At 38.3% G+C, this 15797-nt stretch overlaps 1 protein-coding gene across 8 annotated transcripts in view; it reads left to right on the top strand.

The window, feature by feature from the left end:
* Positions 1 to 15797, top strand: part of LOC139995858 (uncharacterized) — a 128491-nt gene that overhangs the window by 76386 nt on the left and 36308 nt on the right. For all 8 annotated transcript variants that reach the window (XM_072019751.1, XM_072019750.1, XM_072019748.1 and 5 more), the window contains one exon: positions 8765 to 8872. In XM_072019751.1, coding sequence (XP_071875852.1) covers positions 8765 to 8872 — 108 coding nt within the window. The remainder of the gene's footprint in view (positions 1 to 8764; positions 8873 to 15797) is intronic.

Below are 15797 nucleotides of genomic sequence, written 5' to 3'. Positions count from 1 at the left end.
AACATCGAGGTCACAGCCAATTTTATAAATACATACCCTTTTCGAAGTTATCGCGCTCTTATCTCTAGATACATAAAAATTTCTGTTATACTTGCTTCGCGATTTTCGGCGAATACATCTTCGACTTTACCATATCCGAACAGCCATGTCCTTTGTACGTATTCGATTCTAACAGCTAACGAAAGCGATTAGAGCGGACAATCGGAGGAAATTATCGGTTGGTTGGTTGCGTCGGTAGTCCCTCGAGAGATTAACAACGATTTGCCTCGTCGATCGTGATCGGAGAACGTGGAAAATCGTGGTAATTTCACCCGCGACCGCAGGCGACGGCGTTTTATTAATATTCGCGATATTCCTTCGTTTCTTCGTAAACGATACCGAACTTTTTTTTGCACGAGAGGAAGGCAAAGCGAACACGCGTCGATCGACTTTCTGTCGAACACGCGATGCTTTTGTGTGCTCGAACTTGCTCTCGCGGTTCGACTTCTTTTTGTGTGTAACGCGAGGCGAATGCAAATTGAAAACTGAACCAGAGTCTTTGTGAGACGAAAGAAACGAGAAACGATTAAATCTTCTGATAATGTAAAAAAAGGAGAACATATCCGAACCGAAACGTGTTCCACGATGATCGAGCCCTCGAGCACGGATTAATTTACATTTAGAAGGGTCTGTCACAATCTTCTAACCCGATAGCATTTTTTTGTATCAGCCGCGCTACCGATTTTACCAAAGAAACGTTCTTCTCCAATGCTATTTGTTTGTACCGAAATTTCACTGAAATTTCATGGACTAAATTTGTCGAGAAAGTAACTTCGTACGACGCTTCTCTCCTAACACGATGGCAAAGAATTAAAATAATCGATAAGAAAATATCGATATCGTGTATTCCGTCGAATACGAGCGAAATGATTGCGTCGTTAAATATCAATTAACGATAGGTAGATAGGATTGAGAAGCAGTTGACGAGAATACTCTCGAGCCAGCTGGCAAACGTCGATCCCCGGCCTCATCGATCATTGTGTTATTTGCAAAATAGTTGTATCAAACGTACGAGTCGCGTTAACATCGGATCGATTAGTTATACGCGTAGATTACAGCTCCGTTTTTCTTTACCTTTCTTTTTCCTCTTTCTTATCATTCGCCTTTTTAGTCGATAGTTACGTCCGTTTCAGTTTTACACGAACGAAACGATTCGGTGAACGCGAGGAGGCCGTTAAGCGAACTGTCGTCGAGGCCTCTCGGCGCGCTTTTGCTTTCTTGCTCGTGCTGGCTGTCACTTGTTAAACAAATCACGAAGTAGAACATCTCGCGTTCCCCCGCTGCGACGCTATTAGGAAAAATTTCACCTACGATTCTACTTTTTGCATTCCTCGATACGTTACGAATCAGCGTCTAGAAGAAACTTTATCGCGCTAGTTTTTTAAGAGTTAATACAAAAGCAAAGGAACGACGTAGTTCTGAAAAGATTTTATTACCTTTATATCGCTTTTATATTGGTATTTTATCGTTCTTTCTTCTTTACGAGATTAGTTTCTCAAATTCTTACTTTTACGATGAATCTTAAATATTTTATCTCTGGTCATATATCGAATATTTCGAGTGGTTTTGCTCCTTCGTTTCTTTCCCATTAAATTTATTTGATCGATCACCTCTCGTACCTTCGCGTGTCGTCTAAACATTAAAAGATGGTCTTTCAACGAAGAGAGAGAGAGAGAAACTCGTGATTAGAAACGAGAAGAAGAGAAATTACCGGTAAGTCTAAGAAAAGAGACTTTCGTTCTCGTCCGACCAAACTTACGATCGAGTGACAGGATAAATAGAACGGCGTTCGATGAAATCGATTGGCCGGGCACGCTGAATTTCCTTCGAGGGATCGTCCCTCCTATAATTAACCTTTACTCGCGGCGTTTATCAATTAAGCCTGCCTGAATCTCGAACGTTTTTACCCGAGGGCTATCTGCACGTGGAATCGCGCAATTTCAACGAATACCCGTAATCACAATTTTTCCGCAGTGTTTACGACGTGGCTTTTATTCGGGGATGTTTGAGCGCCGCCCGAGGAACGTTACCAGATAACTAGTCGGCGATCTCTCGATAGACAGCCTGTTGCCGCGTGTTCCGCTAGGGGAACGAACCGATAAAATAAAGCGGTGAAACGTGAAAATGCTCGGTGGAAGAGCGGAACGATGTTTGACGGTGTCCTTAAATTTAAATAAAGCCCTTAGAGAAAAAGCAACAGGCGGATATACTTTAACGAGGAAAGAAACAGGCGTGATAAAAAGAGCTGGGCCGTGTTACGTCGACGAGCATAATTTTTCGTCGTTTATCGCGCTAACTTTCTACGCTTGTTCTGCCAAACGACGCGTACGTTCCATCGGTCGTATGTAACGTAAGCCTTACAGCAACGATTTGCTAGCCTCGTTGCACTCGTAGCGACAGTCGGTCTGCTAATAAAGCAAACGTGATAACGACGCGCCTCGTGAAAACACGTTATTGTCTCGTTAAACACAAACGGTGTAAGCGCGAACGGCGTTTCGCGAAAAACGTGATGCACTTGCGGAACTTTTAAATCCAGGTTAAACATGCGTCCACGGCGAAGATGATGCGTTGGAGGCGTCTTATAAATCTCTGGATATTACGCGCGTTAGGTTACATCGTGCCTCTTACATTTTGTTACATTTTCGTCTTGGCAAGCTTCGAGCAATTTTCTAAAATTAACCGCATTATGGTAATACGATAAGTAATACCTTTCTGTCGTCGAGTATATATATATATATATTTTCCGCCGATATATAATTATTATAAAACATAGGAAATTTTTATTTTCGTAATGGAAAATTATTTATTTCCTTCGATTTAAGAACGAATTCGCTTTATACGATTAACAAATACCTAAGTTTCTGATCACGCGATAGATCGTTCTTTTCGCGGCAATATTTAGTTATTCGTAAAATAAATTTCAATTCTCCTCTATTGGAATTTTAGTTAAAAAATTAGTAATTAATTTGCACTGTCTTCGATGACTATTTATATTCCTTTGAAAAGCAACAATAAATATACCTAACTGGAATTAAACGAGAATACTAAAAACACTTCCACGGTGTCAAGAAAAATTAGACAGTTAATAGCAAAGCAAGTAATAACATTTCGTAATATTTTATGATAGCGAATGGATTGGTCAATCGGAATATCAATAATTACCACTTGTATATGTTGTATCGTATCTGTTTCGAAATATCTGTGCGCAATTCGTATAATTGCGTTTTTCATTCACGAATACGTATCTAGCTCTGTTTTAAAAACCATTAGCGATCCGATACCTTCGTTTTCTCCTCCAATTCGTCGATTATCTGTCTCTCTTAACCTTCTCGTTAATTATCGAACATCGATCCACAGATCACCAACTTCTTTTTATCCGATTTATTTGTCGTATCAACTGTAATAAACACTAATATTTAGAAATTATCGAGGAAACTCGTTCGAGTAACGTTAATATTCTCAGTTGTTGATTATCATAATTCGATTTTCTCGTTCTTGATATTTCCTTTTACCTATACCTACGGTACGTACGATGCTTTTTCATCGTTTCGTTATTATACTAAAGACGAATGCGTAATAATGTACAACGAGTTTGATTATTCCGTGGAAATTTGAGGCAAGCGCGGATTAATTAAAAGAGGCGGCTTAAAGGGGTGCAAGGGGGGTTATAGCTCCGGACCTCGCCGACGATTTATATCGTTTCAAACCGCCCCCGTTTTTCTATGAAGGGGATGACACGATTCGATAGTCCCGGTCGTCGATGATTTTAATTCGGTCACGAGTTTCAACGTTAGATCTTAAGACGTCGAAGCTCGACAGAGATTTGTCGACGATAGGAAAAATACGATCGGCTTGGAAACGATTCGCGTAACGCGGTATAGTTAATATACAAAGTACAAAGTTTCTCTTGTACTGTTACACAAAATCATCGTCGTGTATTATATCTCGCTGTTCGATCGATTCGTTTTATTTGACGTACGGAACGCTGCGTCATCTCGACGCGGAACCAGAAGAGTCGAAGACAAAAGGAAGGAAGCATCGAGGAGGAATGAGTCGTATCGTAAGAACTGCTTTCAATTGCGCGCGCTGGACCGTGACGTTAAGGTCACGATTCACCGGGGCCAGGCAGCAGCCAGCAGCAGCCTGGTTTTATCACGCGGGATGGTCCCACTTCCGAAAACAATGCGCGCCAATGCCAACTGGATTTCGTCCGGTTCTCTCGACTCGCTGTGTCGTATTATCGTAACGACATCAGGTTGGCAACTTAGTTGCGAACGTTGGCTAGCGTGGCGGAGGTGATTAGATGACGTGGAGTAGCAAATATGTCAAAATGCCTGACGAGGGATCAACGCACGTGTCTAATTTGCTCCTTTGTAACGCGCCCGTGTCCAACCGGCTATATTTGCGAGAGAAATTACCCGAGAATTTCTCGGACCGCGCACCGTGTCAAATTGTCGCTGGCTCCGCCGTTTCCGAGAGACCGACGTGGACTACTCCGCTCGACGAGATCGAGGTTGGTCAGGTTTCACCACGTTTTCGATAATCCGTGAGTTTTTCGATCTTGCTTTTTAATCCAATTCGTCGATCGTTTACTTGGTCGCTCGTCCTCTAAAATATTAAACATCGGTCAACGATCGCGAACTGTTTCTCATGTTTAATTTACCTCTCTCTTGGTACCTGCTGTTACGTTATAAAACGACCGATCAAATTTTGGATTAATCGCAAGCTGCTTAATTTTACAACTCTCCGCTTTATTTCGTACTTTGTGCCTTGCCTAGGGATATGGATAACGTTCGTAGGATACAAATAGAATCGGAAATATCTCTGGATACTTTCACGAAACTAAATTACGCGAGTTTTCGTTTCTCGCTAAATGCAACGTAGATTTTAGATCGACCAGTTCTCGTTCTACTTTGAAGACTCCGCCTTATATATAATATGTATAAAAAAAAAGTACATTCGAAAGAGAATTCACGTAAATTGTTGGCAAATTGATCGATCGTCGCATTGCTACTGAATTCTTCAGCGAAACTTAATCTACAATCAGAATTTATTTTTAATCGAGTATTGATTCAAGTATTCGCGATTAAAACGCAGTAGCCTGATTTCATCAAGGAAATTAATTAAACTTACTTTTAATTAACCCACTCGGTTTTAATCAATAACTTCAAACAAAGTTTTAATTAATTGAATTTTATCAGCTTTCAATTCTGTATAGAGTTACGTAATACGTAATAAGCGTAGTTCATTTTTACGTGTATCAGATACAAACTAGGACCAACTATCATTCATACGCTAAACGATGGAAATTTACTTTCCTGATAAATATTTCCCAATTTTTGTAAAACTATGCGCTCTAACGAGCCTATTAAATATCGATTAGCTTCGAATCGAATTGAAACGACGTCGCGCAAAATTTAAGGTTCTTGATAAAATGTTCCATTAGGTCGATCGAAGCCAAGTATCGGTCGAATTTCGTTCAATTTTTATTATCGAATCGACTTTTTCTTTCGTTCGTTCATTCCCTCTCTGCTTTTCTTCGCGTTTAACTTCGAACGAAAGAAATCCGCGAAACCTTTCGGACAGACGTAACGCGTAATTCTACGCGTTAAAACGATACGACAAAATTTTTCTCGCGCTTTATAGCCCTCCAGGGTTTTTCGTATGATAAATAGAGGTACCGTTATCTCGTCCCTGAAAAGGATGGTACCTCGTTTCTCTAAATTGAATGCTACATATATCATTGCATTTTTAGATAGTCACCGTTGGATCTGATAGCGTTCGCTCGAAATATTTCTTTTCTCTACTCTGCATACTCTGTGGCGAAAAAAATGTAAGGAATATTCAGGAAACTCTATCATTCTGGGAAAAGATTTAAATTAATTATATCAAGCATCTGTTATTTTTATATTATCCTTTTTAATATTTTATAATGCTGTTTGGCTAACCCGTTGAACAAAAGAAAATTTCGTTTCGAAAGGAACGGAAAGATTTTTGATGGAAATATTTCGTTTCGATTAAAAATATTCTTTACACGCGAATCGATTCAAGCGTTACTTTGAACAAATTTCTTCGTAATTTGTAACACGTAGCGCGTTGTACTCCGTTAAAACACGAAACGAAAATGTTATTTACATAACGACGTATAATTTATAAGACCGGTATATTTAAACATTTTCTTTCAATGAGTTACGCGTTATTTTTCTCTTATCGTTCCATCTCTTTTAGATACCTTTTCTGCCCGATCGTAAGATACGGAAATTATTAAACGTTCGTTTAACGAAATCATGTTATTGCGACAACGCGCTGCCGGCCCGTGATATTCATCGTTCGTTTTTTAATACAAAATTACAAAGTGACATTTAAAGTTATATTAAAATGCCTGCAGGTGAAAGTACGACATCGGAAATATCTCGATTCGTGTATCCAGTCAGAATTAATTGCTTAATTCTGATTGCGAAAAGGCCGTACCTACCGTAATCGTTGCATATTCAGTCACCCCGCGTAAAAAAAAAAAAAATGAATTTTAACCAGCGCCGCAAACTCGCAACGCCAACGAAACGCATCATTGTCGACGGTATCTTTCGATAAAAGTTGCAACTTCGAAACACGAAATCGATAATTTCTACGTAATTATCGCTGGGAAATTTTAAAGTTAAAACGATACGAACGAAAAACTATATAATCTACCGTCTGTTTATTAACACGCGTTATCGCTATATTTGAATCGATTCGACAGCAATTCGATAATAAATTATTATGTCGCTTTTAAAGCTGGAAATAAAAATAACGGAAAATAGAATTTAAAAGGTAGAAACGTTGAAACGCGAAGATAATTTACTATCCGATAGAAAAATTCTGGAAAGATACGAAAAGTAAGAAGAAAACATCGTTCCGTGATTCGAGACTGTCGTTGAACCGTGAGAATCCTCTGGCGATCCGACCCCGTGACTTTTATCGATATCGTGCATCGTGAGGCGCGGAGGAAAATTTTGCGTAGGTAGATCCGCGCGTACGCAACTAAGCGTGTAACGCGTACCTATCTGCGTTCTATCAGCCATACGTTTGCTCGTTTTGCAGCTGCCTTCCTCGGTTATTGCCTACTTACCGTTGGCTGACTAATATCTTCGGATCGTTTCGTTTCATCAAATGAAAAACAAATTATCGCCGTCCGTTAGAACCACGTTTTATAATTACTCATCGTGCTGATCGGCTATCAGCACGACTACGGTTACAATAATTACCGATTGTATGCAACTACCTTATTTTCCATCTGTTTAGAATTCTTTTCCTTTCCTTTTTCTTCCGGTTTATCGATTTTTCAAAAAAAAAAAACACCGACGTTAAACGTTAGACACAGGCAACTTGTATCTGACTCTGCGTAGGATAAAAATTATTTTCCACCAAGCGAGCGGCCTAAAGATGATTATATATTTATTTGTTAACCATGGAATGGCGTGGCGCGGGTCAAACCGACGACAACCGCGATATATTTTCTTCCACACGATTTCTATCTTTTTTTTCCTTTTTCTTCTTCTTCTTTTTTTTTTTTTTTTTAAGGAGCGATGCACTTTTTTTTTCGCTTCCTCTACGCGAATTATACGCTCATCGAATATCTCACATTCAGATCGAATAGCTTTTAAAAATAAATTCGGAAGAGAAGAAGGGAAGAAAAAAGGATTCCAGGAATATACCGGTGAATTATTTATCAAGCGTCCCGAGTGAAATATTGAAATAAGTGCACGCGACGATGAATTCGCGTTTTATGGACGGGTGCATCTGTTCGTTCGGGTTGCTCGTGTATCCTTGACCATAATTGTCCTGCGTCCCTTCGTACGCATCGCGAATTCCACCGGACATTACAATGCCACACGCGATAGGAGATGTCTCACGTGTCGATAAACGAACGCGTAAAGTGCACGCACTGTACTCCGAACGTTGCTTGTTTTGCATCCTCCGCGATGAAAAAAAAAAAAAAAGAAAAGAAATTAAAAAAGAAAGAGAAAAAGCGTACAACAAAAGAGTTGGTCGAATGCGTCGACGTACGGTAATTACGGGTAGGAATATAGCGTGGCGAGCGAAACGTTGCGAAAATTGCCAGCTATTCGGCAATTACGCGGTCGCGCGGCACGGAGCTTGAAAAATTTCTCACGTACTTAATTACGTTTCTCGGAGTGCTCTAAGAATTGCTCGTTTTTGTAGATCTCCGGTGGCGCGCTTTGGCTGTCTGCTAACGTTTTAAGCTACGTTAGATTTCGCTATGTTAGGGAAATGGGCCATGGGTTGGAGGATAATCGAGGAATAACGGGCGCAATTAAGAGCGAGTTATGCCGCTTGTTTCACTTTGTAGAAAGATTCGATGAATTTTCAGTAGTTATCTCGGCGAACGAAATTCGAGAGATTTGCGAGAGATTTGCCGAGAGGATTCTCTTTGATTTCTTTCATCGGGTTATTTTACTGTTACGCGATAAAAGATCGATGAAGATAGTTGCGATGATCATTGCCGAGGTAAATTTGAATCGTACGAAGTTGAGACACCGTTATCGAATAGACCTTCACGTGGCATCTCACTCATATAAATTGATAAATGGATGTAACGATAAATAACAATGTATATAACAAATATGAAAGTATTTGTTTCTTAATTAATTGCAAATAAACACGATATATTTACATACACTGTTTCGTAAGTATTTGAGTATTTATTTTGTATTATTTGTTACAGGCCTAGCCCGTGTGAACTACAGGACCCACTGTGGGTCAAAATGAGTGCGATTACTGGCAGCATCACCAAGAAAAGAAAGAAATCAGATGCCAAGCCTCAGTCGCAGATGTAAGTGCAACTTTGTCTTTGTTCAAACACGATTTCCTATCGAGTTTATCTAGTTTGATGCGAGAAATCGTTACGTGATTTAACGCATCTTGCGTAAATCGTTCGGTCGAGAACGTAAAAAAGAAAAGAAAAAAAAAAATTGAGTACGAGACGAACATGTTTCGCTACCGATATCATTTTACCATCAGGCCATCTAATGAGTCACAGCGACATATTTATACTAGCTCGTATACCGGGTAGATAGTAGCGCAGTCAAATTACTCAGACCGCGGCGAGTATATTGGGCTCCAGTAACCAAACTGCAAACAGGTACCTCTTTTCAAGTTACCAAGTTATCTCGTTCTCGCATTCTTGTTGCGTTAACCTGAAAAAATTCTCTTTATTACAGTATATCACAATCGTTACGTACATATATCCGAAAGTAAGATAAAAAATTATCGTGCTGGGAATTTCTTAGATTATTTTCTTAAACCGTCTTTTCTCAAACGCATTTTTTACAATTTTTAGGCCTTTTTATTTACAATTAGAGTTAACCGACAATTTTTTTAATCAACCTAATAGAATTTTTAAAATTGTTCGCGTTTAAATCGAAGAAATAGAATGGCCTAATATCGTCGCTATATTCTCACGCAAATAATCATACCGTTTCTGCTAGAACAAGTTGCGTAGCCTCTCTATAACAAAATACGACGCGCCTAAAGAAACGAGTCTTACAATAGAACGAACTTCTTGTGTCGGACTATTTTCAGCCAGCTCTGATCCGACAACACCAATCGAGTGTCAACAGTGGTAGATGAAGGAAGATGTTCACCTTATTGGACACACGATATTTCACCGCGTAACCTGTATTTCATTGATCGATTAGAAGAGCGTATTTGACACGATGTTGTACCGTCTTTTAACATCGTGTCCTGTGTGTCTTAGCTGAAAGCTTTACGAGCTACCTTTTTGCACCATTTTACGTCACCGTGTCGCGGAATCCAAAGCTTCCTACAAATTACTTAGGCGTGTTACGCGCAAACCCAAAGATATATATCGCTGTCTAACAGAAGCTATAGCAGAAGCTATCCATATGCACGTTTAACGTCCAATATTTTATTCATCTTAGTTGTTTTAGCGTAGATCGCGCGAATCTGTGGATCGACTAGGCGAAGCATACGAAACCTATAATACATTACGATACCTTGTTGTATGATGGCGTGAACAGCGATTCGATGCTATCTATGCGATGTGAAATGTATATACATACGTAAGGTGATTGGACATTGGACACGCGTCATCGTCCTCAAGTATCTGGATACTTTGGCCGATTTGTAGTTCGCTAGCTTTTCACGGAATAAGAAGGTTATAAATTTCGATTTCCTCGTAGGAAACGCGTGATATATATTTAGCTATTTATTATATAAAGCGCTATGTATATTCGATATCCGAATACGACTGGTTGCGTGAACGTTATAGTGTAAGTATTTCTATTAGCTTAGAAGAATCTTTCTCGCTTAATTTATGATACAGAGATTAAAGGATCCGAGGATGAAGAGTTTGTTAAGTAACGAAATAGTTGCGCAAGAGTTGACTACTAGAAATTCAGTGTTTTCATTCTATATTGCCTTTCATAGATCAAACTAATCGGGTTATAGTATACTATTATATATGTGTGTTATTATATAGCTACGATGATTATAAATAATAACATTGCTGCGGTCTGCTTTGTAATTAAACTGCTATTTTGCCGAAAATAAGCAGCTAATCGAGTACAATTTCCAAGCACGGTATAATCGCGATTTTACGCTGAGATAAGATGAAAAATTTGGCATTACTCGAAGCGAGTTGATCGTTTTGGTTTTTCTATCGCTCATACGCTGTTCCTAATTGGATCTCAACTACGGTAATCGAGAGGAAACATCCGGAATTCAATGGAAAAACTACATCGATGAAGAGCAGGTAGAAAATGTTGGATCTCGCTGTTGGTTGGAATATTCCACTCGTATTTACTGGATATAAAATAAATTCATAACCATCTAATCTGGTCGTTAGAAAACGTTTTAAGTAGAGAGGAATTGAATATTCTAGAGATTCTATAAACGAAAAATAATTTCAGTTAAATCGTCTTCTATACGAGAAACGCGTGTACCAATAATATTTTAGTTTTGTTCGCTACTCTACAAAATTTATACGCCATGCAGTATATTATGATACATTACGGTTATTGTTTTGCTTTATAGATTAATAAATACTGTTAAGTAACCAGAATTTTAAAGATTCTAACGTGTTGTAAATGTTAATTCTGAAAAAAATAAGCAAAAGTCATGCACGTACCTACACATCGTACCGATCTACTTACATATTTCCCTGGAGCAGCAAAAGCAGCGTAGCTATGCTTCTTGCTAGCTATTAAATTCGTCTAATTGGTCGTAAACGAGTGCGTACGCTTCCGCGTTTTATTCCAGCCCTTTGCATATTCATCAGTCGCGTTATATACGTAAAAGCGGCCGTAATTATCGGGCTAAACGCGATAAGTAAAGTGAATGTTTAGCATGCAGCATGGGTCCATTTTAATTTGATACCTATCTAGTTCGTCGGGAAGTTAAATCATGCGTATCCGCTGCTCGTGTCAGTGTCGAACAGTGGTAGTTTTCGAATTCGTTGTAGTACGATTCCATAAGCGAACGAAAGTCATCAAAATGCCCGAAAAATCCTTGTCATAATATAGCGATTAACCACATGGTAGACGAATTTACGATTAATAGACTGTGCATATTTATTCATTTATGGAAAGTTGTTAATTTACGTTACACATATAATATGATATCCAAAGATACGTAAAATATTCAATGGCACTCGTTTTAAAATACAATATAGCGTTGGAACTCTGCTTGAGTTTCTATTTCTTTTCTTTCGTCTATAAAAATACGAATTTGCATAAACATTCGCTAAAAGCCTCGCTATTAAAGTCACATTGTAATTACCGCTTATTAAAAAGAGAGAGAAAAAAAAAACAAGTGTAGCTATATACCGATGTTTTACTGGAAAAGTAAATTTTTTTTAGGAAATTGATTTCAAATAGAAAGTTTAAAGTAGATGATTAATTGTTCGGTTAATTAGCAACGAAGACGTTCTTTTTCTTTTACAAATTTACCAATAGTCTGGACTTTGAGGTCCCACGATAAAATATTATTTACGTTATATTTTATTGTACTGTAAGATACAAAACATAACCCAATCTTAATTAAGTAAACGAACATAAATAATTATTTTTGAGCAGAGAGAGAGAAACGATATTACGTTCCACGATATTTTAATTAGTGTAACTTAATCGGTTATAAAAACTATAGCGAGCCGAGGAAAAGAGAACGATTGATAAAAGCGTAATTATAAAATACTCTGTTTATAAATTGTTAATTTTTTCCTCTTCACGGTTAGCACAAAATTGCGTACTAACTTATTAAAACACGAACAAAAATATCGTTGCCGAGAGCGAGGAACAAATTTCAATTAATCCAGCAGACTTAAAAAAAAAAAAAAAAAAAGAAAAAAGGACGACCGATATAAAACGTTTTTAAATTTCTCATTATTGAAAATAGATTTTTTTTGCTTTCGACGTTTTTTGTCCTGTACCTTCGTAACGTGGAACTGTTGCTATTCACGTTTTTCTTTAATAAATGTTTGAATATCTCTTATGCCAATTTCATTAAAAAAAAAAAGAAGAACACAGGCGCAATAGTATCCTTTTAGAAATTATCACGTTTCTAAAATAAGCGTGGAATTCTTTCGAAAATTCCGTAGAAAACTCTAGAAATTTGCTTAGACCTTTAATATTCGGGATTTCGCTATTCATCGATAACGTTATCGATAGCTGCAGTTCTACGAGGCTTTGCAAAGCGTCAGGACGGTGTATACCGGGCAACACGACCGATGAGGCAACTCGATCGCATGGAAATGCAGCCTTAACAAAGTGAGAGTCACTGTTCGGCGACGTGACGTCAGGCAAGGTCAACCGAACGTTTCAACGGGACTGAGCAGTTGATTCAGCATCTAACAATTTTCTTTCTATGAAATTCGCCGAGCGAATGCCGTTCGCGTTGATCCGTCCTAGAGAAGCTTATCCCGGAAACTTGCACGACCTTCGATGGTCCAATTTTCTTTTTCATAGTTTCCCAACGTTTTTCTATGAGGTCGCTCTTTCTGGCAACGCTATATTCGTACTTTCGAAGGTTTCTTCGTCGATTGCTTGGTGTTTCATCACGGAGGGTTAATTGGTGGATTCGTGGGTTTGGTGATGGAGTCTGTGGTTAATGGCGGAGTTCCTATTGTTCGAGTTGATGAAGGGTTGTGGCGAATTTCGGGATAGTAGGCCAGTTAATTTTCTAGACGTTGATCCATTCAGATTGAGAAAAAAAGATCCTGTAAATTATTCGGTTTTTGTATTCGATCCTTTATACCTTGAAGCTTTTCTTTAGGTTAAGCTCGAGCGAGTAGACCTCCTCGTCGAGTTTTCTTAAATCGTTGCGGTTCGAATAACGCGATCTTTTCTGTTATTATCTCACGATTTTCATTGGCAAACGTATCAAATTAAATAGATACTTTGTACACGATACACATACTCTTGGGTCGCTGGCAAAGTTCGTTCCGTTTTTTGAGGAATTTCTTCGACGTAAAAAATAGTATCGAGAAGCTTCTGAAATATTAAGGTTGCGTGAAAGACGGAGAAAGGTTGTGGAACAAAATGCCACCTATATAACTCGGTAAATGTATATCGAATCGAAATGTAAATCGGAAAGAACTTTCCCAGCGACCCGATATATGTATTGGACTGGAAACTAAGTGATCGCGGATTTTGTCAATACCGTCTAATGACAAAATTCGCAATCACTTACTTGCCAACCCAATACTTCATAGAGCTTATTCATATTCAGCTTGTACGTCCGTAATCCTCGTGTCTTTATTCGCGAGAAAGCTCGTTACTTCGACGCTGTACGAAACTGTAATGTAACGTGGAATATTTTCAATTCACTGTATACGTGTACATCTACGTAAGCACACATACCTCTCTCTTTATGTGCAAAAAGTAAAGTCATGTCGTAGCGTTGTATTTTATTTTCCACGCGACAAATATTAGCGCTAACATCGTGGCCATCATCATTTTTCAATTTTTTCATTAACAGAGCCATCATTACGTTTAAAAGATTCATTTGGAATTACGTGATCATTAAGTTGGCAATAAAATCGTAGCAACGTGGTTTCACAGACGATCTAGACGAGATTGCAGATCGAGTAATAGCTGAAGATAATGTGACAAATAGAGCAGGTTTAATCGGAAGAATAAATCACCATTGAAATGACAATATCCACTTGTGGGAAATGGCAATTAAGCGCACGGGAAGTCTCCCGTGTATAACATAGTAATCAATGCCAGAGGCAATTTATTTGAATACCAAAGTGTGTATAACTTATTCCGATTTATCCTTTTATGTTCTACAGTTTTTCCCATTCTTTTTTCTTTTTTTTTTTTTTTGTCCTTTTTCTTTGTTCTGTTTTACAAAAAATTATGCCTTTATGGAAGTATAGATCGATTTGAAATTTAGATTCGAAGACAACGTATCTTCATAAAATTAATATCTTATTCAACAGCGCATGATTCGTTTCTTGTATGTTCGCGAGCCACTGTATATCCACTGTCAAAAACATTACTCGAACGATCTATCAGTCGATAAAAGAATATTTCCTTGGTGGAAGATGAAAAGTTCTCTGAATAAATTGTCAGCTGACTGTGTATAGAGGACTGTTAAGGCGTTCAGCACCGTGGAAAATGTTAGGCTTCCGGTAGAATCTTGAAAACGGGTCGAAAAGTCGCGCCGTAATATTCAATTACAGGACACGACCGATTCGCGTTAAACGTCTCGAAACTTCGCTTTTCTCTCCTCCCTTTTGTTTCCCTGTTTTATTACACCGGTGTAAAACGAGGCTCAAGTTGCTTCGATAATTGCATACTCGTTCGATCAGATCAACGATACTCTACGGTAAAATCGTCAAAGACCTGTGATTCTTAGAGAAAATAGCTAATATAAATCGCAATCTCGTGCGAAAAATATGCGGCATTTAAAAGAACCTCGTTTTAGGAGGATTCGTCGAAATTTTTGCCCCCGATTGATTGGCAATCTGGCAATAAGCGTTTCAACGACGTGATTTATCGCCGTTTCGTCATAGTTCGTTTCTCCCTGGACCGTTTCTCGAACAAAAGTTCGGCATAACAGAGTCCCATTAGTGGCCGTGAAAAGATTAACGAGCCCTGTACAGCGAGCAGCCAGCATCCGTGAGATCGATGCAAACGTTTTAACCGAACGATATCGCATCGATTGAAGTCGAGAATGAAAGTTGAACAGATTTCACGAAATAATAGGCTCTGATAGACGACGATGCACGCGAGCTATCACGTAACATGCGTATCGCTGCGAATAAAAATTGAATAAGAGAAATGAACGAATCGAGCGAAGAAGTTGTTTAATGCTTGCTATCCTTAGATCGCGAATTTTCATATAAATTCGTATTTTTATATAAATATGAAACGTATGTATATATACTTCTATGCTAATTTCTTACTCTAAGGAATCAAAGATCGTGTTAGTTCTTAAAACAATCGCCTCTGAAGAGTTATTTATAAATATTCTAACAAGAACTTGTAATATAATTATTATAAACTTGTATGCTATTTTCTTACTCGAGGGAATCAAAGATCGCGTTAGTTCTTAAAACAATCGCCTCTGAAGAGTTATTTATAAATATTCCGACAAGAAGTTATAATATAATTATTATAACAGCGCGGTTAGTCGTATCTTTTATAGTTACAAAACTGTCCAAGTTCTCGCAAAATGTACAATTCTATTTTCCGATAAATACGTATTTTTAACTAATTATTGTAATATCGATT

The sequence above is a fragment of the Bombus fervidus genome, chromosome 16 (genome assembly GCF_041682495.2).
Source record: "Bombus fervidus isolate BK054 chromosome 16, iyBomFerv1, whole genome shotgun sequence".
Classification (NCBI taxonomy): Eukaryota; Metazoa; Arthropoda; class Insecta; order Hymenoptera; family Apidae; genus Bombus; species Bombus fervidus.
Note: the sequence above shows the minus strand (reverse complement) of the source record. Positions and strands in the feature narration are given on the sequence as shown.